Genomic DNA, 23,482 nt, shown 5'->3' with positions numbered 1-23,482 from the left:
GATGGCTTGTTTCATATTGCCAGTTTTCAGTATATACCGCGAACCAACCATTCACTATGTTTTGAAAATTTTGAAACCGACCAATTATCCGAAAGTAAAAAAAGAAGAAGAAAAAAGAAGTCAAACCAATGACCGGTTTAAACGATTTCAAGGTTTTAACCAAACCATAAACACTCATATTGGTTACGTGATTAACAGTGGTTGTGTTCAAACACCCGCTACATCGTACGGGCACCCGTCTAATCAATAAGTACATATATGATATATCACAATATAACATTTGACCAACAAAAATGAAGCATTAATAGACAAGTGCATAGGGAAAACAAAAATAAAAATTAAAACCTTTTAGGGTATATGATTCAGTAAATGTGTACGTGGTTTCGGATAATCGAGACAGGTTTCGACTAATCACATACCAGTCCCATACATGCAAAAAAAGTTAAAATTAATCCAATACCGACTAATCACATCCTCTCTTCCCTTATAACCTTTTCTTCCTTAAGAAATAATAATAAAAAAAATTGTTTGAAGTTGGGATTGCTTTTCTTTGCTAACAAAATCTTGTTTGTTTTAGCCTTGCTTCACCTTTTGTTCTCATTTTTCACCTACTTTTGTACATAGTAGTTTATGCGAAAGGTATGGAATTAATTTGCAGATTGGTACATTAAGTTTTGAATTTGGAACTTTTAAATAAAATTGGCACATTTAGTTTTGAATTTGGAACTTTTACATAAATACTTATCATTTTGAATCTGATTTTTAACTTTAAAGTTGTTATGCTTATATTTACATTTACTAGCTGTTGAAGACTTGAAGAATTCTGAACAATACATATAATTTGATTTTGTTTACACTCATTCAGTGATCACATTAATCTGAAGTAGGGGCTCTCTATCAAATTTGAATGAGATGTGAACTATATTTTCAGAAGTTAACTTTCTTCACAAATCTACATTTAGTATTTGCATTCTTTCTTTTAGTAAAGGAAAAATGGTTTATAACAATGACACAATTATAATTGTATGAATAGTAATAGCTAAAATTACATCCCACATATTTTGTAAAAGGCCCTGGATTTTTGTTCGCTCGGTCCTTAGAATGGCCGAGTCGTCTCTGTCATACCTGAATCGTTGCATAGAGACAAGTTTTATTTTATTTTATTATTTTTTTGTTATGTCTGGCTATATGAAATTGAAGCATATAAAAACAGTAATCAAGAAAAAAATTCTTAATCTGTCACTAGTCAACAACATGACGCTTGTGCCCCTGCGCCCCCCCACCTTCACCCTTTGTAACGGTGTTGAATGCTGACGTGGAGGGAGTTGTTATGAAATAAAGTAATACACTCATTTTAATTTATAGCTAAACTAAAAGCACTCATTAAATATTTTTAAAACGAGCTATAATGTGTAGCAATCTTAAGACATTTAATATTCAAATTTCCTACCTCTAATTCATCGAGCATGTCAATCTAGAATTTTGAAACTTCGTTTACTGGTAATTTTTCCATTTCAAATTTGTGGTTTGAAGCCATTTTATAGCTTTATGTGTACCAAAAAGTTACACGTAGACATAGTACACTATATTATAGCAGTATGAATTCTCGCATATTTTCGATCAAACCTGCATTAAAAGCAGGGTGTTATACGTCATGAATTATGTATGTATAATTCTAGTGTTTTGCATGTGCATGTGTTACGCTGAGCTAAACCGCAAAATAAATAAATAAAATAATGTTTACAATCCGTAAGGTTTAATCGAATAGAAGTTACAAACATCAAGTTGAGTTATTTTCGACATAAAAAAGGTATAAAACAAATTACTAATATCAATGTTAAATGAATAATAATGATACAGATTTAGATAATACCAGCCCCCGGTACCACTGTTGTTCGTTCAAGACCGGTTTGGTTTGTCATTGGCAGAATACCATGCTCGGTATAGTCTATGATACTTAGAAAATACTTTATTTAAGATACAACTTGCTTTTAATAAAATTTAAAATCACTAGAGAGATACAATTAATCGCATTGCTTATTTAGTTAGTTGTTTTTAAGTACGTTATCAAACACAACGCATTAGAGAAAATAAAGTTATTAAAATTTTAATGGGATAGTAAATACTTAACTTTCCTATATCATTAGTCCATTTAATTTCATTTTGGATGCATACTTGTTGCAAACTTATTATTATGGAGAAGAAGAACTCAAAAAAATCAGATCTAAAACTAAAAAGTATATTGGTTTTTATTAATCCCAACTATTATTTTTCGGCCACTGTCGGTTTCAACTAAAGAATGGTGACGCATCTTTTAACATTTTAACACTTGTTCCCAACGGTCCGCGACTAACAGAATTTTAGTGCCGTTACTTATAGGTTGTCGGAAAAACATTTTTAACTGGAAAGTCACATTTTTTGTCGGAAAACTCAACATTAACATCGCCACCATCACCGACTGACTCACCACCAACCGATTCCAACGATGGTTCTAGGGTTCCGACGACCTCAATAATTGAGGTTTTTACTAGAAGAAAAAGCTTTTTAAATGTCCGATCTAAGGTTATAAAGATATTTAGGACGAAAATATTCAGTTTTCCAAGAAAAATGCGAGTTTTCCGGGGAAAACGTTTCTTCTGGTGACCTACAAATGACGGCGTTAGAATTCTGTTAGTCACGAACCGTTTGGAGCAAATAAGATAAAGTGTGGGATTGTTTACAGTAAATCGTTAGTTGAGACCGACAACAAATAAAAGATGATAGTTGATATTAATACAAACCATTACACCTGTATATCTAAAAAAATTATATAGTTATCATACTTTCATTATTAGATTATAGAGGATCCAACAATAATTACATAATTATAAGTTACATGTTTGCCCCTTTAAATCAAATTAATTGCATTACAGATTTGAACCGATCGGTTATAATCCGATACCAACGGAATGTAAATGCATATAGCATTTCCAATTTCCATCTAGAAGTTCGTAACTTTGTTCACGTCATCGTTATGCAATATAAATGTGTGGCTTGAAGCCATTGGTGTATGGGTACTAAAAGTTACACGTACTACATTACACGAAGTTTCACATGTTTTCGATCAAACTGCATTTAATGTTATGTCCTACACTCCTACCGCAGGATGCATATTATTTGATTTTGTCCCAAGAAAAAAAAATAAAAAAATGTCAACTAATTTGACCATCTGGCCGTAGGTAATAAAAACTGGAGGGTGGCCGGTATACAATATATATATGTGATATGTCAAATGTCTAGTTGTTGAAAAAAGAATTTGAAGTGTGACTTGTCACAAAACTCAAACTAGAATCCAAGTTATTAATCGTTCCTATTAAATTGTAGATTAACAACTTGTATCTAATTTGAATTACTTTGAAAGCTTTATATTTTTTAAATGTTGCAAAAAAAAAAAAGGTAAAACGAAAATGATAGTTATTGCTTGAGGTTCCTTTTAATTTTTAATAAAATTTGGTCATTAAAGAAAAACAAACAAAAAACAAAACTGATTAAGAGAAATGTGTGTATAACACGGGATGCATATTTGTCTTCTGTTTTTTCTAGAATTTGTGCAATCCTATTGGCTTATGATTCGTAGCTATGTTTTAATCTACAAACTCATCAACGAAGAATCTGGTACATAGAGTTAGATCGAAATGTACGCCAATGGACCGTATTTTAATTTTGAGACTACCAATTCTGCAACCTACTAATACCATGTTAGCTTAAATGGCGAACATAACATCGCATTTTCCGTATTTAATATGCTAAAACACTCTTCACACGAATGTCGATTTGCCATATTTGAAAGATGCAAGCCTGACATACATCCCCATCATAAAGTGTCTTCACCAAGATGACTAAAAAGCTTGGCAGAAATCTTACCCGAAATCGTTCTCTTAAATTAGGGACAGATATTCCGTCGGCAAAGAGTTCCCACAAAGCGACCATATTTGAACTTCGGGATCTCGTGGGTAGTTAGTTATTTTGAGTTTTAATTTTCACGGGAGAAAGGATGGGAGATTGAGATAGTTTAGGCATGTGAAAAGAAGACAAATGACAGCTTTAGTGAGAAATGTGGAATGACTCATAGTCGAGGGAAAGAGAAGCATAGGCAAACCAAAAACTAAGATGTGATAAATGACTTTTACATAATTTGCGAGACTTGCACCAATTCAAGGATGTGATTGGAGATAGGAGTTCTTGGATGTGTGTGTCATATTAAAGTTATGAATTTTTAAGAGAGCTAGTGTACTGAACATGTTTTAGATATGTCATGAACCTTTTACTATTCTTTTCATTTGTTTTAGCCTTAATCTTTCTTTAGCATGCCTTGACATAGAAAGGCTGTGATTTGATTCTTGTCCTTTCTTTATATGTTGTTATTCTATTTTACTCACCTTTATAATTAAGCTAGATGTAATTTTCTGCTATCAATATTTATTAGTGTTGTTTAGTTGTTTTGAGGTCGGTAGTGGTATTTTTCATCACTTGATTTGCTATACAGTGCCTCTTATTAAAAGATATATAGGGAGCCCGATGGTCTTTTAGGGATCAACCTCTTTACTCTTGTGATAAAGTAAGGTTTATTCTCGTCCTATCCATCTTTATGATAGAAGTAAGATAATTACCTATACCTTCGGGTTTTACTGACCTATCATTACATAATACATCAGGTAAAACACTAGTTCAAAACAAATGATCCATTAAAAAATCATTCAAATATTAGTTAACATTTTATTAAATATGAAAAAACAAAAGGTACTACTTTTATCAAACAAATATTTACAAAAATAAAAAGAGAGTAAACAATTCAATATGAAAAATCCAAAAAGAAGTAAAGAGGCATCCTTGATACTTCTCCTCCATTTACACCCTTTATATTTCTTCTCTTCTAATCAATCCTATTAATATCCTTCATACACATTCTCCTAACACACCAACACAACAACCGTACACACTAAACTCTACTGTCTCATTACATAACATGGCTAACAATCTTCATGATGATCAAGAAACACTTTCTCTCACAGATTTCCCACAAGCAGTAGCACAAGATCATGATTCTTCCATCTTTAAAGATAACCATAATCCATCATCATCATCAAACTCCGAAGACTTGTTTGAGTTTTTCAATGATTATTCCATAGATAAAATGATGTCTCATGCAGAAGACATAATATTCTGCGGCAAACTTTTAGCACCAATCAACCAACAAAGGTCGGACGTCAAAACCTCTGTGGTCCCACTCATTAGAACCAGCCGGTCATTAGGTTATAAAAAGTTGAAACGGAACTCAAGCATGAGCTCGGATATTAGCCGTGATGGTTCAGGGAAGAAGTCATCTTCTTCTTTAAGGCGGCATGTTGTTTCGCATGGTTTGGTGAATGTTCGACCAAAGGAGATGAATATTCGGGACTTGAAGAGCCGGCAACTTCGAATGAATACTCCAAAGACGTCTATTGCTTCATCAGAATCGGTTGATGTACTTCCGGTTAGCTGGAGTGTTCGTCACCGGAAATGTTCATGGAAAGTACTTGAGTTGCTGAGTTGCAAATCTAGTAGCGCTGCCGTAATGACACCGTTAGGTTACATGGCTAAAGTTTAAGGAAATTAATGACAATTCATTTTGTCCTCCTTTAGCATTATACTTTGATCGAGTATCTAATAAAATGTAATTACAAGTTATATTATTTTTTTCTTTTCTATTATATCTAGTTAACACTTAACACAATGTCTACGGTTATGATGAGATTTAGCTAATGCTAGTCATGTGTATTGAATAAGTTTCTCTAATATCAACCATGAATCTATATAATTAAGTCTTTGATGTGTCACACTATAGTTATCATTTCTTGTCATTAGAGTGTACTTGACTAACAACGTTAAAAACTTATATGTTAAGTTATTGTAAATGAACCAAAATGCTCTTGCTAACAAATACAAAATTTATAATAGTGTTAATTAGAAAAAGGTAAAGCTAGCAAGAAAGAAGAAGATTTAATCAAATGTACTATTCACGGCCCGTCCTCTATCCATATCTCTATAATTACACTACAAAACACTATATTTCTTTTTCCTGTTTAATTAAATAATACTTTTTATACTTTTATTGTTACATTTTTTCACTCTCCTCTAATCACAACTAATTCAATAAATATTAAAAAATAAATAGGGGCAAACTTTGTTTCCCCAAATTTACAAAAAATCACTATATTTCTCTCTCCACCCTATAATTATGGGGGGTGGGTTGAGAATGCTCTAACATTCATCTTAACCTTCATATTATATATTGTTGATTTGTCGTTGAAGAGCACTTGCATTTCCTAGTTGGTGTCGAGACATCAAATGCGATTCAACAAAAGTCGTATTCGTGTATTTTGTGCAGAGTGATATGATTTGTTGTATGTGTATCGATTGTGGCATGCACTCCTATACAATTGTTTAGTATCCGTTTTTGGTGAAATTTAATAACTAAGAGAAAAATTAAGCAATTCTTATGATGATCATGTAGTAATCTTAAACAGATATTGGACTCTTATGTATTAAATTTTAATATTATCAATACACTTTGAACATGAATATGAACATTTGGTTTACTAGAAGTATTCTAAAATTTTATAAATACTTCATACGTGATGCATAAAAAAAATGTAAAATAAAATAAATATTAGTTGCTCTATTATTATAAAATCCATTTGTAAATCGTTGGAGCTTCGTCATGTTGTTATTTAGATTGATTCAATGCTGTGTGTACATTAAAATGCATTACAATAATGTATCAAGATACATACTTTGATGCAACACTACAAGCTCGCACATCAAATTATATTACAACTCTGTATCAAAAACCTATAATTTTAATGTACTGTTGTAATGTATTATTATTAGGGCCGGCCATAAGGTGTAGCCGGGTAGTCGACGGCCATAGGACCGACACCCGCTAGGCCCGAAATATATTTATTTTAAAAAAAAAGTATATGTATTTTTATTAAAACAATATGTATATTTAGTGTGTAAACTTAATTACATAAAAACTAGATTGGTTTAGTGGCAAAGCGGTATTACTCTTAACCTAAAGGTTATGGGTTCTACCCTCTTTGGAGACATGTTTAATCCTATTTTTATAAAAAAAAAATTACACAACCCAAATATAACAAAGTAAACCCATATAATAATTAAATTGTTTAAATCCAACAAAAAACTCATTTTACTTAAGTCAAAATTTTTTTCGCCTTCGGTCTAATTTTTTTTTGTTTTCTTGGAGCCGGCGCTGATTATAATGCACAGTCGAAATGCATTACAATTATGGTATCAAAGTATGTAAATTTGACGCATCATTGTAATAAAATCTAGTGTACTTTCTTAAATTAATACGTTCATGATGATTGTATATAATAATGCGTCAGGATAAAGCTTAGCTGCTCAAATATTATGTCTGAAACATAAAGCATCATGCAAGTACCAAAGTCACAATAATAACATACATAAACATGTTAAAATATAAAAAAACACAACCTAATAAAAAAAACACTAATACTCTTCTAGCTAGTCTATTTAAAAAAAATGTCACGTCTCGTCTTTAATTATGACTCTTCTGGGTTTTTCTAGGATTTTGACTCTTTTTACCGAACCACACACATACACACATACATATATTACATATTACGCAAGCCGTTAGGTAAGAGGGTGTGAGATAAGAGGAGAATTCATGATGTGTCCGTCTTCTCTTCTAGATGTTAAGGTGAGGACGAATGACATTAAATGAACATCATGGGGTTCCTTGGCCACGATATCATCCACGCTCTTTTGTAACCAACCAAAAGATTTTGTCATAGATATGATCGATGTTGTGTCTATGTTTCTTCTAGTAACATACGAAAAGAAAAGGAAAGAACACTCAATCTTAAAATCTGTTAATTTACATTTTAGACAAAGTATCATACATTTATCAATATATTTAGGTCATCGTGTGTGTGTTTAATTTTCTCCTTTCAAAAAACATAATTTCATCACTTATAATTTTTATGTAGTGTACTCTGAAGTTATTATTAGGTACGCCATAACTCGTTTGTAATAGATTTACTACTATATACGGTAAGAAAACATAATTTCATAATTTATAATTTTTATTTAGTGTACTCTGAATTTATTATTAGGTACACCATAACTCGCTTTGTAATAGATTACTACTATGATGGGGTGGTCAGGACACTTTTCTCAAAGAGTTTCTTTTTTTGGGATGGGATAGCTAGGAGTTCGAGTTTTAGGAGTGAAAAATTTGTCGAAAGTATATTTCAAAAATAAAGGTCCATTTGGTTAAAAAAGTTATTTGGTCGACATGTCATGACTTGATTTCGGTGTTAGAAAAATAAAAACATTCAAAATAACTAATAATTTTTATTTGTTTTTGAGATTTTACGCTAGGTTAGGCTTTTATTTAAAAAAACGTCAAAAAAGGCCACTTAACTTTTTTAACATAAAAATAAATAAATTATACTTTGCTAATTGTTATGGTTCTATCTATATTTTAATAAATTCGGTTATTATACGTAATTAATCAATAATTATACTTTGCTAACCTATTTTTGTTACGTTACGTGTAGTAAGGAACTACAAATTGAAGGCGATATATGACATGTGATGCTACATCAGCAAATGAATAATTTTTATTTTAAGGGTGTAATGATGTTATTGTCAAAAAATCGCCCTCAAGGCTTGCCACTGGTCTATTTAATAAACTAACAATATTCTTTCACACTCACCGACGACAAATACATGCCCCCCCCACCACCACCCACTTGTCACCCCTTTTATCAAACGCGGGGTGGGGGGCGGGGGTTTGGTTATTGCCACTATCACCCAATTTGGGGCTATTTATTGCCACACTATACGTTGCCTTAAATACATGTCAACTACACGTTGCTTGTATATTGTTTTTTACGTATCATTGGTTTTGAAACATTACATTGTATATCGATTAACAATTTTAATTAGAAATTAGTTATACTTTTTAGAGAAAAAATATGTTATCGACACGACACAAATAAAAATAGAGGTGAAATACCACCATATCGATCTCCAATCACGTACTCCCCGGCGTCTTTGGCATCTAGTCTCACACACAACTTTTTCCTTGTCAATGACACTATTGTGGCCACCCAATGAACACGTACATGCATGTCAAGAAGATACACCAACTTTCTAAGCACGACTCTTTAAAACCACCTACCGATTTTGAAGAATAGTACGTATTCGTTTTGAATGATTGGTATGCCTTGATGTGGATAGAATTTAATTGATTATTAGTTATTCCACATGTGTGTTTCAGTTGTTAATTTGATGGTCTTAACAATTACCAAGAGAATTAGCTAGGAATGGAGGAGAAAGAAAGGGTAAAGAGTAGTGATGAAATAATAATTAACTATAACAATAATTATTAACAGATAAACTAATAATTGTGAAAATAAAAAAGAAAGCAAAACATTTCAATATGAAAGTTAAGGAACATCCTTGATACTTCTCCTTCAATATTTACACCCTTTATATTTCTTCTCTTTCAATCAATCCTATATTAATTCCTATTAATATTCTCCGTACACAATTACGCCTTGTTCTTGAGTTTTTTTTCCTTTCCCTCTTTTAAAAAAACTAAAAAACATCCATTTTTTTAACTATTCTTGATTTTCATTTCCTTCCCCTCCTTTAAAAAAACTAAAAAACAGGGCGTTACACATTCATTCTCCCAACAACACACAACACACAACACACCAAACTATACGCTCTCAATATTACATGGCTGACATTCTTTATGATGATCAAGTAACACTTTCTCTCACAGATTTCCCATAAGCAGTAGCACAAGATCATGATGCTTCCACCTTTAAAGATCACCCGAATCCACTCATTTGAAACAGCCGGTCATTGATTCATAAAAAGTTGAAACGTAACTCAAGCATGAGCTTGGAACCTAGGACGGAGAAGAAATCAACACGGCGGCATGTTATTATGTTTGGGTTGATGAATGTGCCACCACAGGATATGAATATTTGGGACCTGAAGAACCGACAAGTTCGACTGAATTCATTGAAGACGCCTATATCAGAATCGTTTGATAATATTTCGATTAGCCATAACGTTGATCACCGGAAGATCAGTTCAGGGAAGGTATTGGAGTTACTGAGTTGCCAATCTAGTAGCGTTGGCGTTGCCCTTGACAAATACACTACCAAGTATTAAAACTTCAAAAATTTTATTACATTTAGAGTGATGCCTAAGTCGACTATGTGCACGCAGTGGCGGACCCAGGATTTTTTGTCAATGGGGTCCCAATTTTTTCGGTTTACAAAATTTTTTGGGTCGGTCGTTATTCGGGTCGGGTCGAGGCGAGGAACATAATAAAACATGGAACTATGGTGTCATTGGAAACGAGTAAGTAGAAAGAATCTAAATTAGAAACTAGATGAAACATACACTTTTAATTCATACCCGAAAAACATGAACGTAATCTATATATATGGTCTTACATAATTGACCAAAACATGAAAAAATAACTCTAACACAAATAAATGATTAATTATAATACACATACACAAGGTAAATAATAAAAGAATATGCAAAATCCATGTTAACATTATATATGTTGCATGGTGATAATGACTATATGAGAGAAACTAACAAAAAGCACAAATACCCTAACTGAATAACTAAGACTAGGATATTAAAAAAACAACAAAAAAAGGAGTATGATAGGGCTTGAACCTACAACCTCTCACAAGTAAAACAAGGGACTTTCCGCTGTACCAGTTCAATCCTAATAGTATGGGTTCCAAGTATTAATTTTTATGGGGTTCTTACAAAATTTAATATACCATCTCTAAGTAATTTTTAAAAAACATCGGTGTCCCGGGACCCCAATCGGACCTATGTGGGTCCGCCCCTGTGTGCACGTATTTATATAGTTAATAGTATGTGCACGTATTTTATATATATATATATATATATATATATATATATATAGATGAAGGATAGAATACGAAAATCCTTTATCATACAATAGGTACATGACATTTTGGAACGTCCATCTTCAATAACTATCATAATCCTAAAATCACAATTACGCGAGCCGGCCTCCGTCAACCTCTTCTCCCGTCGATTCCGTCCACCTTCACCATCCTGTTCAACGATTCCGTCCACCATCCACCTTTGCGACCACCATCTTCTTCCGACACAACCATCAATCGTTGCTCACATGTCAGTTGATAAAATTGCCCAATTGAAATTGAAATTGTTGAACTAATTGATTAATTAAACTTTGAAATTTGTCCAATTAATCATCAATTATAGTTTCAATTAATCAATTTTGAGTTTTGCAGAAACCCAGTTGCAGACGCTCCATATTTTGTTCATATGATCGAATCAATGATCAAATTAACGGTCGATTGACGATCGTTTGATGATTATGAGATTATATGAAGTGATTTCATGTTCAATTTCATGTTTACAGGTGCTTAATTTTTTTTGGTTAGTTTTAGAAGTTCTGAACACCCAGAACTTCTTAGAACTTCTAAACTTTATCAGAACTTCTAAACTTTTTTGAACACCCAGAACTTCTTAGAACTTCTAAACTTTCAGAACTTCTAAACTTTTTTTAACAACCTGAACTTCTTAGAACGTATTAGAATGTTTAAAGATGTTCATTTTTTTTAACACCCGGATCTTCTTTGAATGTATTAGAACGTTTAAAGATGTTCGGTTTTGGTCAGAACGTTTAAAGGTATTAAGTTTTGTTTCAGAAAGTTTAAAGTTTTTTTGTTAGAACTTCTAAAGTTTTTGTATTGAACAAACTTGAACGTATTAGAACGTTTAAAGATATGATTTTTTACATAGGCATGTTTGTGTCTAAGTTTATCAATTTCGAGCATGCTTTGAAGTATTTAACATTTTTCGGGTAGAGTTCATAATTTACTTGAAATTTAACTTTCCGAGCAAGCTTTGATATTTGTTTATGTTTGAATATGATATTTCCTAGAAAGCTTTTATATAGTTAGGACTTTAGAGCATACTTTGATGATTTGTTTGAAAGTACATCTGGTCAGAACGTTTAAGGTATTCAGATTTGTTTCAGAAAGTTTAAACATAATATTTTGAACCCTAATCAGTGCTCGATTGAGTGCGTTATTTCTGCAATCCCATAATCGATTGATGATTCTAAATAATTCTACACATCAACTCGATTGATTAAAATCATCATTTTGGTGTTTATTTTGGTCAAAACGTTTAAACTTTGAGCAGAACGTTTAAACATGAACCCTAATCATAGCTCAATTAAGTGTTAATCTGTATTTTCATAATCGATTGATGATTCTAAAGCCTCTTACACATCAATTCGATTGATTAAATCATCAATTTTTGATCAATTTGAAGTTTTTTAATGTTCAGTGACATTCTATTTCAATTTTGGTTTTTGACTTTTGAGATTTTATACTGTAAGTTGTGATTAGAGTTTAGAAATTGGACGAGATAGATAAAGGAGTCATGAATTTGGATCGGAATCGAATTTAAATCGATGAATTTGATTGCGAACTACTGTTTGGGTTATTTACCAAACTGCCACCGTGTGAAATTGAAATCGATGATTAGGAGTGTCGCATACGTAATGTATGATAAGTCATTATTGCACAATTACTCACCCATATATATGTAACATCCGGCCCCTCGCACCACCAATATTGCCCGCGCTGCCCACAAAGAGTTCACAGATTTGTTTTTGGTTGCCCAGATGGAGACTTCCCAGGAGGTCACCCATCCTAGTACTACTTTCACCTAAGCACGCTTAACCGTGGAGTTTTCATGTGCTCCACAGCCAACTAAGCCCAAAACCTTTGAGAACACCCCCTTCAGAGTTCAACTTAAAGCCCTTGTCCTCAATGAACTTATTAATGTTGTCGATGTCGTTTAAGGGGGGTTTAAGCCTATGAATTGATACGGTTACATGATTCAACGCGTATCCATTCACCAGAGTCCACGCAGCATACTCGCTTTAAAATAACGAAACTCTTAGCATGTAATTTATTTAAAATCTAGTAAGGTGTAAGATGGTGTGACTCCTTCAACATGTTTTTTTAATCGATATGGATGCCCTAACCGTGTTCCATTTTGCACTCTCACTTATTTTATAGAGGCCCTAAAATCCGAATCCGAATCTGTATCCAAATTATCCGTAAAGTTAAAGTTAATTATTTTAGATATTATTAATTAATTAATTATATTTCAAAGATAAAAACATTTGAAAACCTTTGACCTTGGACATCGCCCGCCTTCGTTTATTCACTCTGACCTGGCCGGTGGTACTATCTTCGACTCAAATTCCGACTATGTAACTTGTTCTTCGTTTATTCATTCCTTCTTTGTTACAATTATATTGTTTGTTACATAATTTTCAAACCTTTTATTTTTTTTTAGCAGAATTAGTGAAAATCACACTTCAAGTTTAATTATCCGGTTTATTTATTTTGATGGAGTAATACTCATCTGTGAATTGTGTGTCAACACATGAAACTGTTTGATGAAATGCCTCCTGAGCCTGATATATTTAGTTTCATCTACCACAACTTTATTATTAATTAGGTGTTATAAAACTCGTTAGGCGCTAGTGGGGTACATTAGTTAATAGGATTGGAATTTTATATCTAGTTTTTCGACCTTGTACATTAATTTTAAAATAATTGTATATAACTTATTAATCGAATTGGATTAATAACTATGAGTTTTCAAATACGCGATTAGTTGAAATTGCATCAGCCGATTAGTGAGAAGATATTTATATGGTACTTAAGATATTGTGATCTGAAAATTTGGTTTAGTTTAAACAGATGCAGAAAACACGTTTATTTAATTATTAAGCTGACTTCTTTACAAGTTAGGTATTTAGCTGTTAGCAGAATGAGCGAAAATCACACGTACTAATGTGTAATGTCAATTTTGTGGAGTTGGAGATCTTAAACTCTGGAAAATGTTTGATGAAATTTCTAATATAGTTTTTTTACCATTTGATTGTTCTTAAATTTCTAGGTATTATTTAAATGCGACAATGCTTATTAATGCTGATTTACTTTTGACACTCTAATTATACTAATGGCTGCATTTGAGTTCAGCTAAGCTGTTTTGTGAGCAACTTTTATGCATTTCTGATGCCTAAACGCAAGGCTAGGAAGGTTACTAAACAGTTTGCATCGTCTCACTCGAATAATAATTCAAAGCCAGAAGACAATACATTCTCTGACCAAGAAGGTATCTTCTTTTGCTATAAATAATAATTTTTATTATAATGTTGTTTTGGGTTATTATCAAAATGTAGAAAGAATTAATGGTTAGTTAGTTAACTCGTTACCAGCTGAACGCCAGAGTGCTGCACTCAGGACGATTCGTGATGTGGAAATTGAAAGATTACAATCTGATATACGCTTGCTAAAATCCAGTATAAGCAAGGAAAAAAGACACACCCTGTTACTTCAATTCTTTGAGGAAAATCTTCCAAACCTAACGCTTTCAAGAACTGATATAAGTCAACCAGTTGAAGTTAAATGGAAAGATAAGGATGACAACGACATATCTATGACCGGAGGAAACATGATGCCTTATTATCTACAACACATGGCCTTGGCTAATCCTGCAAATTTATCCCTTGGTGGCTTTGACTTTTCAAGTCAAACTGGTAAATTCGTATTCAAATGACGATTTGAGTTTTTATCTGATGCATAATGGTTTTACTTGTATGTGGTTTGTTGGCAGGAAAAACGAGCTTCATTGGCGCTGATAATCTTCAGATGAAGGATTTTGTATGTATTTATTCACTTTAATACGTGTTTCTATATTTACCGTCGTATTTCTAATACAAAAAATTTATTTGGTCTTTTTGTTACGGTTAATGCTTTAGGTTCTAGGGGTGCCATCGGATACTCACATTCTTGGCATTGATGATTCTATGCAAACCCCTGGGGTATCTGTATATGTTTAATACTTCAACTTTCATTGAATAATGAAATTTATTATTCAAAATATTTTTTCTTTTGATTATTAGTAATTTAATATCAGGAGTTGTTATAATTGCAGGTAAGTAGCGGGAGGATGTCGGTTGGTATGATACCTAAAACTTTAAGGCTTCCGAAACAGGGTGAGATGCTTCTGTCTGTTCACGGTTCACCGCTTGGTGTTTACAAGGAAAACAACATGGATGGAATACATGGTAAACTAGATTAATTGGTTTGTGTTTTGAAGTCAACTGATAAGTTAATGTAAATATTATTTATCATCATTTGTTAATTTCATCTGCAGAGACAGAGGAAGAATGAGCTGTTTCTTGTGGATTTATCATCAAAGGTGTATTACGGTCGCTTTCTAAAGATACTATTATAGTGCGAGTCATTGTATTTAAAATGTACGTTGCGTTTTGTTTTGTCGTGATTTAGCTTTCTGCTTCATGTTATCAATTTATCATGTTGCTTGTTCTTTTTTTATTTAATCTTGCCATTTGATGAAAATTGGTTTTATTCATGTTATGAACAGGCCATTTCAGGGTTTTTTTTTCTTTTTTTTCCTAAATCATCATTATGGGTCAAATGGGTAATAAACTTGAAATAAAACATGTCAAGCAGGATGAATGAAACTTGATATGACTTTATTATTCATATGACAATAATTGTTATAAATAATTAAGATTTCTGAATATCGAATGCTTTTGAGTCAACTTGACCTTGAAGCAAACTAATAAACTGTTAAGATTAAAAAACATATTAGGACTACATTACAATGTCTACAAATGATAATGCTGTATTTGAAGTTGAGAAATCTAATGCAGACCAGATATCACAAGGTTAAGAAAAATATACTGCAAAGACGGGACTTATAAATCGCACGAATGGGCCCATATGTTAGTTGTTATCTTGCTGCTTTACCTTAACTGTCCTGCACAATACGCTTTTTGTGGTTTAAACATCGGTTACAGACGATCAGAAATACCCGCAATCGGTGCACACGCTATTGCTGTGTATACTGTAGTTAGCCCTCTCGGGAAAGAATACAATACCCCTACCGATGAAGAATCACAACTTAAACAAGACAGTGATCATAAAAGTCAACTGGGGTCAAATCATTTGAAAGACGATTCCCATTCACCCCACGAGACAAACAAGCAAACGAAATTACTCCAAAATGGAGTTGGGGTATTTTCGACTTTGGGAAGACATCACGTTAGCATACCTCTCGTTATTTTAAAGCTTTTGTGTTTTCGGGTGGAATATGGAGCTGCTCGGTTTTGGAAACATGTGAACATTTCTTTTATTCTGTTTGGCGCCTTTTTGGATATTTAATCTGGCTGCTATTAACATTGTCAACAAGCCATATGGTAAAACCGAGCCTATAACTAACGTTTATTTTATAGATTTTCATAGTCGGTCGACTCCTCTAACACAGAGAACATAAAGACTAGGATTAGATTTTGGTTATAAACCTGTTTGGTTAATTTGATTATTGGAAAGAATGGTTTAGTTAATTCGGTTATTGTAGGTGTGAGTGAATTCAAGCAAATTTTACGTAGTAAATCCAGGTATATCTTCTGTTAAGGAGAAATTTATAAGATTAACAATCCTTATTAAAATTAACAAATGAGAATGATTGATAACAAATATATTTATAAGAAACCAATCCTTCAAAGTTAAACCAAATCACATCTGTAACATCAAACAAGTTAACATAACACCGAATCAAGCTCTCCTTGTTAACTGATCTTTTGAGGTGCTCTCAAATATTTTGTCGGCATTGCCCACCTCAAAACCGTCTCTTCTATGAACCTCCTCAACCTACACAACACAAAACGAATTCTCTTAGCACGCGGAAAGACAGACAGACAGAAAAAAATAAAATAAAAGGCATATCCGACCCGACCCTACCTTATCTTGGGACAAATCCTTGTACTGTGGCAACACAAGGCGATGAGCAAACTCTATGTACGAACACGGGACTTGTTCTTTAAAGCCATCTGAAAATTCAAACGGTACAGAATCTGCAACGGTTGAACTTTGAAGTAGCAGACCATCTGGACTCACTGTCACAATCACAGTCACATCCCAATTGTTTTAGAATACATTGTTTTATTATTTTATAAAAGATAACGAAAACCGAAAACTAAACTAACCCTTGAGAACACCCCCTTCAGAGTTCAACTTAAAGCCCTTGTCCTCAATGAACTTATTAATGTTGTCGATGTCGTTCAAGGGGGGTTTAAGCCTATGAATTGATACGGTTACATGATTCAACGCGTATCCATTCACCAGAGTCCACGCAGCATACTCGCTTTCTCTGCATGGATTGGAACCAATTTGATTATGAACAGTACAAAAATATATATAGGATGAGTATCATTATAAAACTCTTAAATTATTTATATATACATATCGCAAACAACCCAACCTGGCTAACTGCTGAAATTCCAAATGTGACGGCTTCGGCCATGTCAAACAACCTAGAGCACTTGAAAGGGCACTGTGTTTATGTCCAGCACTCGATAGCCCCGTGTATTTTCTTATTATTTCCTATCATAACAATGATCAAGTCACCAGAATCAAAATAAACTCCATGGTTGTAAAAACTACGCCTAGGAATATATTAATCGCTATTTGGTCAAAATCGGTTAAATTTTAAAAAAATATGTATGTTTGAAAATTTACATATAAATTCTTATCCCACCACCTGACTAGCGCCTAGCATTCTACAACACTGATAAACTCATTATTAACCAATTCAACAACACACACAAACCTGAGATTCTGGACTCAATTGATCCACAAGGAGCTCTGAGATGAAGACTCTAGGCAGGGGTCCATCAACGCAGTTGCCACTTGATCCACCATGATCAGGAGGAGAAAACCAGAGTGCTTTTAACTTCTTTTTCGGAAACCTTAACTCTTCTCGTTCAGTGTACCCGAAATCTAGGAACAACTTTGACATAGACTCAATCCCATGACCATTCACCTGTGCATATTATTTATGAAACACAAGTTATATATAACATGTCACACTAAGTATATTTCAATATTCGAATATAAAAGATATACGTACAGCGAATGTACGATATGCAAGATGATCATAGCATATTTGGTTAGCATCTGTGGACTGGACAAGCTCCAAGATTGCGCTGGCGGTTGGGTTTCGATTTAGATATACTTGTTCCATACTTGAAAGCACATTCCTAAAGAACGAGTCACACTCCTCCTGTGATCATTAAATTTCAATACCGATATATTGTGTAAAAAAAAAATCCAAATACCAAACACAAATTGTATGTGATGACAGTGATGAGATATAATTTTGGATGTAAACGAACTGAATGGACATGAACAAGGGCATGCTTGTGTTTGTTCTTATAACTTTAAACGAACACGGACGCTTAATCGAACATATATTTGTGTTCATGTTCGTGTTCGTTTGTTTAAAATCTAAACGAACACTTCACGAACATAAATGAATATAACTGAACAAAGATAAACGAACATAAATGAATATATACGAAGTTATGAACAAAGGTTAATGAACACAAACAAACATAGATGAACACACTTAAATGAACACAAACAAACAAATATAAAACCATTAAGTAGATCAATGATCCAGATAATATTTAATTATTTTTTATTAACATGTAAAGGAACATAAACGAACATAAATAAATGGAACGTTCACGAATATAAATGAATGAACGAAACACGTGTTCATGTTATATGTTCGTTTATTAAATAAATGAACATAAACAAATTTTCCGCCAAACAGTTCAGTTCGTTTACATGCCAAGATATAATTATATTATACCTGCATGGATGATGCATGTTGGGATCCATGAGAAGTGGAAACAATGGAAAGTTTGCTGGGATGATTGAATGTTGATGGTATTGGGAAAGACATGAAGTAGTTTGCGGATGACCGATAATTATTATTCGTTGATCGGAAAGAAGCTGAAGAGAAGACTGGGGATGTTGAGACTGATGATATCTTCATCATCTTGTATGCAACCTTTGTTATTATTGTTTGAGAATTAAAGGTTTAAAACCAATATATTGATTATAATTAGAGATATGAATTGATTGTCTGATTGATACTTTTAATGATTGATTTTGTTATAATTGAGTTACTACAATACAATTGAAGAAAAAGCAATTCTCTTAAATAGGAAATATAATAATAACAAACGGCTAAATAATTAGCACTAGACTAGGACTCTCAAACTAACAACCAACCTAGAATGAGTCTTATTATTTACTAATTTAAAAACAAATAGATTATGTTGCTGAATGCATAAGTGACGTGGACTTCAAATTATTTTTCATCAGTTTTGTTTTTTAGTCTTTTTAGTTTTTGGCACTTGACGGAGATATTGATGCCACGCGTGCGTGCATGTCCTTAAATAGTCGATCATTGCGTTTTAAAACAGTCTTGTTAATTCTCATAATTATCAAAACTTATCTTGGTGTCATGTGCAACTTATCTTCCACATCACACTTTTGCTTTCTTTCGTTGCGTTAGTAACTTACTATCCTTTGTGAGGATCATTGCATAACACTTTTGCTTTCTTTCGTTGCGTTAGTAACTTACTATCCTTTGTGAACGGATCATGATATTGCTGCACTAACCCATCTATTTTCACACCTCCTAATATGCTCCATATTAATTAATATGAAGCATATTAGCCCATAATGAGAAACAACCTTGTACATAACACAGAATCATATGCATAGCGGGTGGGTCCTACAAATCAAATCAATCCCAACATTCTCCATATTGCTCAATATGAAGCATATTAAGCTTCCATATAAAGACAAAAGTGTCTCTCCTCATACTTACCCACAATCACATGCACAATAGGTGGGTCTCACAAGTCAAGTATGTCTTTTCTTTCTATATGCTTCGTATTGGCTAAGAGCCTACTAAACATGTATTTATACCGCTCATCACTAGCTTATACGTTCATTCTCATTCTCAAACTTTAATCATATTAACACCATTCATTATCAACTTTTGTAACAATGTCGTGGTGGAACGCCAAATATCTTTTCGGCGAAACTTTTAACAAGTTGGTTGTTCCGGATTCTTATGATCGGTCTGACATTCTTGATTCTTACGAGAAACCGTTGCAGCCAATCCTAAACGAAGAGGAGGTCGTGGCTGGTTTTCGTGCCTATCACCGGCAGCGACGAGTATCGTTGGACGGCTGGGCGTACGTCACCATTATCGCTCGCTCTTTGGGTATCTTTTTAGATGGGGACTCAAAGTTGTCGTCGTCGATCACGCCAAAGAGGTTAGAACCTGAATTAAACCTCATTTTGAACTTGGTTTGGTGGAACCCAGTTTTGAACCTGAACTGAATCCGATTTTGAACCTGATAGGGTTGAAATTGCTTTGTAACTCTATACTACTTGAAGCCAGTAAAAACCAAACATGTTAAGACCCGGGTTAAAACCGATCAAATACAATCATTTCCTCTAAAAAACTAGGTTAATTTCACCAAAAACCGTGTTTGACTTTCATTGACCCAACCCATGAACCATTTTAGGCCATAAACCCAATTTATGCACCAAATTTTTTATACTAATTTCACAAAAGATAGTGTTTGACCTTCTTTGACCCAACCCAACATGGCTTCAACCTGAATCATTCTAGCAAGAAACCCAATGTGTGCACCCAAGTTTTCATACTGCCCTAGTTTTATTGTTTGATCCTAGAGTTTGTAAAGGGTGAAAAGAGTCGAGGTGCTGAGCCACACATAAACTATCGAAGATCAAGTACCTAAATCTTGAATCAAGCAAAACTTAAACGAGCTTTGATCTAACCTTGAGCTTAAAAATAAACTCATTTAATACTAAAAAGTGGACAATTTCATATATACCCGTACATTACTCAACAAGCATCGTCACTATCGTTCATTAAAAACTTTGTTGCACGTGACATAGAACGATCATGTTCAACACTACATCGTATAGAAAGCAAAAGCATTGGTCAGACCAAAGACACGGTGATACACAACAAGGTCATAAAAGAATCTTGTATAATGAAGTTAAGATATAGGTAGAACTAATCAATCAATGGCAATGATAAGAAACCTGACAGATGCATACATAAGTAAGACCGGATAAAGGGCAAGGGCTTTTCTTCTCGGGTTAACCGCCATGCTTATGAAGGGATACACAGCCCACGAGCTCCATGCCAATGTCACACAAACCACCACAAAATTTTAAAATCACTTTGTCTTTCAACATGCAGATTAGAGCTCCAATGTCTAAGGGGAATAGACAGTAGCCCAATAGGCTAAGGCTTTGGAAGAAGATTATATGACCACCCTACAAACAACCACATCATAAGAACCTACTTTACTTATAGACAAATGTATAATATAAGTTTTTTTTGACGGGTTTGCGTTAGGAATAATATTGCTAGAAACTTGAAATTATTAAAAACAGACATGGCTAAAATGTAGTAGAGTATTTTTAAACTTTGAAGTCGTTTTTAAATTAATTTAAGATCGAGTTTCGATTTTTTTGAAGTTAGTTAAAGCCGATTATCGTGACCTCGACTTTCTAGTGTTTGGATAAATGAATATTATGATTATTATTTAACTACTTAGCAGTAAATAATCAGTTTTTACTAATTACAACAAAACTATTATTTAAGAGAAAAAACATAGTTATTTTATACTTTCCAACACTTTCTAGTTATTAAATATGCTATTACAAGTAAAATAGTTATTGAAAAAATACGAAATTTTAGAACAAAATTTTTAGTAAACAATTTATATAAAGTACGCATTTATTGGTAAAATAATTACTGTCATACTTAAAACTTAAATATCTTTTAAACATTTGATAATTTGACTATCACAACTTCAAAAGACAAAGCAACATTTAAAGAAAAGTTGCAAGTGTTTATGCAGTTCGTAGTTCACTACTTATAATTGATTTTGTAATGCATATACCATGTATATTATGTGTGTGCGTGTGTATAGAGAGAGAGAGAGAGAGTAGAGTACCAGCAGTAGCACATTCAATGTCAAGATGACAGCACCGGTTGCAAGTAGTGCAAAAGCAACAGCAAAAACTTCAGACTGAAAGAAAACAAATACACAAATTACAAACTGTTTTAAATCAAATTCAAAGCTTCATGTTTGTACTCTTGGACGTCATCTATATACTTTTCATACAAAATTTCATAAATCCACCATAGAACTTTTTTAAGTCATCATCATTAGATGTGACAATGTACATGCATGAATCCATCTGGTTTATAATCAGCCTTTCTAGATCAAGATCAGTTATTCAGTCACATACTAGCATCAAAGGCATTTTCTCGCTTTTAAGAAACAAGAATATATCTATTTATTATTCAATATGCTTTATATTTATCTGTTTGAATATAATTTAACAAACCAAAAGGAACACACAGCAGTGAAGCATTTTATTATCTTTGTACAACAACAATAGAAATCAAGCAAAAATGATGATGAAATAGAGGGAATTCTACAGCACTGAAATCCTAATCTCGATGAATCACTAGCCCTACCCCACCGCCCGATCAGCGAGTTGTACAACACTAATGAAATACAGCATCTATCTTAATTAATACATGTTCATAGCATTATCATCCACAAATTAACAAAATTACATGCAAACCAAAACCACCCGCAACAACAACAAACTGACTGTCTTGACAGAAGCAAACCCAATCCCTCACGAAAGACAAGGAGCTTCAAATGAGTCACAATCCGATACACATCTCGCTTCACTGTATGTATCCCATACCGGCTCAGTCAACGTGTTGGGTGGTGATCTGAAGGGTGAAGACGATACTGGAATGGATGCTCCGGCCGGAAGAACGGAGTAGTTTATTAGGTTTTCGATTTCATCCATGTCGGATTGGGAAGATTGGTTAAGTGGGACGGTGTCGCCTTCGTTGTATTGTGACATTTTGCCATGGTGATGGAGAGTTTACGGCTTTACGCTAGGGGTGTTCTTTGGGTTTTTTTTTTCGGGTTTCGGGTTTCAAAGTTTCAAATCTTGACTCGAAACCCGACCTAAATCTCTCACGGGTTTTTAAGGTTCGGGTAATTCGGGTTCAGGTTTTTTCAGGTTGGGTTAATCGGGTTTCGTGTATCCTAGAAAAAAAAAACACAAAACCAAAATTTTTTTAAAACTATAATGCTAAAATTAAAACAAAATATTCTTCTTTGCTTATAACACATATAATCAAATAATAAATTAACCTAACTTGATAAAACAATTCAAAAGAAGAGTAAAACTAACTCGAACCATAATCGTATTCAATCGGGCGTGATTTGGTTGTTCAATTATGGTTGCTATTAGTAATAAAGGGAATTCATAAATTAATAATAAGCAATCGATCCATAATAGTTAGAATGACAATA

General features: G+C 33.3%; 3 protein-coding genes and 1 pseudogene across 4 annotated transcripts; 2 read left to right on the top strand and 2 right to left on the bottom strand.

The window, feature by feature from the left end:
* The first annotated feature begins 5,005 nt into the window (after window positions 1–5,005).
* LOC143622607 (uncharacterized) lies at window positions 5,006–5,626 on the top strand. Its single transcript, XM_077093704.1, has one exon. The coding sequence runs from the start codon at window positions 5,006–5,008 to the stop codon at window positions 5,624–5,626; it is 621 nt and encodes a 206-aa protein (XP_076949819.1).
* A 7,679-nt stretch (window positions 5,627–13,305) lies between these two features.
* LOC143622580 (uncharacterized) lies at window positions 13,306–15,445 on the top strand. Its single transcript, XM_077093685.1, has 7 exons — window positions 13,306–13,396; window positions 14,175–14,310; window positions 14,414–14,734; window positions 14,812–14,858; window positions 14,957–15,019; window positions 15,133–15,265; window positions 15,355–15,445. The coding sequence occupies exons 2-7, from the start codon at window positions 14,211–14,213 to the stop codon at window positions 15,369–15,371; spliced, it is 681 nt and encodes a 226-aa protein (XP_076949800.1). The 5' UTR covers window positions 13,306–13,396; window positions 14,175–14,210; the 3' UTR covers window positions 15,372–15,445.
* Window positions 15,446–16,717: 1,272 nt separating this feature from the next.
* Window positions 16,718–19,141, bottom strand: LOC143622579 (2-oxoadipate dioxygenase/decarboxylase, chloroplastic/amyloplastic-like). The gene is made up of 7 exons (XM_077093684.1): window positions 18,883–19,141; window positions 18,136–18,288; window positions 17,836–18,048; window positions 17,488–17,609; window positions 17,213–17,376; window positions 16,968–17,122; window positions 16,718–16,877 (listed from the first exon to the last, which is right to left on the bottom strand). The coding sequence occupies exons 1-7, from the start codon at window positions 19,069–19,071 to the stop codon at window positions 16,782–16,784; spliced, it is 1,092 nt and encodes a 363-aa protein (XP_076949799.1). The 5' UTR covers window positions 19,072–19,141; the 3' UTR covers window positions 16,718–16,781.
* A 2,001-nt stretch (window positions 19,142–21,142) lies between these two features.
* LOC143622578 (protein YIP4a-like) lies at window positions 21,143–23,030 on the bottom strand (annotated as a pseudogene). The gene is made up of 3 exons (XR_013151747.1): window positions 22,770–23,030; window positions 22,091–22,217; window positions 21,143–21,404 (listed from the first exon to the last, which is right to left on the bottom strand). The product of XR_013151747.1 is annotated as a protein YIP4a-like (transcript).
* Between the last annotated feature and the right edge of the window lie 452 nt (window positions 23,031–23,482).

The sequence above is a fragment of the Bidens hawaiensis genome, unplaced genomic scaffold, assembly GCF_021521415.1.
Source record: "Bidens hawaiensis isolate Kalapana, Puna unplaced genomic scaffold, B.hawaiensis_p1.1 tig00003237_1, whole genome shotgun sequence".
Lineage (NCBI taxonomy): Eukaryota > Viridiplantae > Streptophyta > Magnoliopsida > Asterales > Asteraceae > Bidens > Bidens hawaiensis.
Note: the sequence above shows the minus strand (reverse complement) of the source record. Positions and strands in the feature narration are given on the sequence as shown.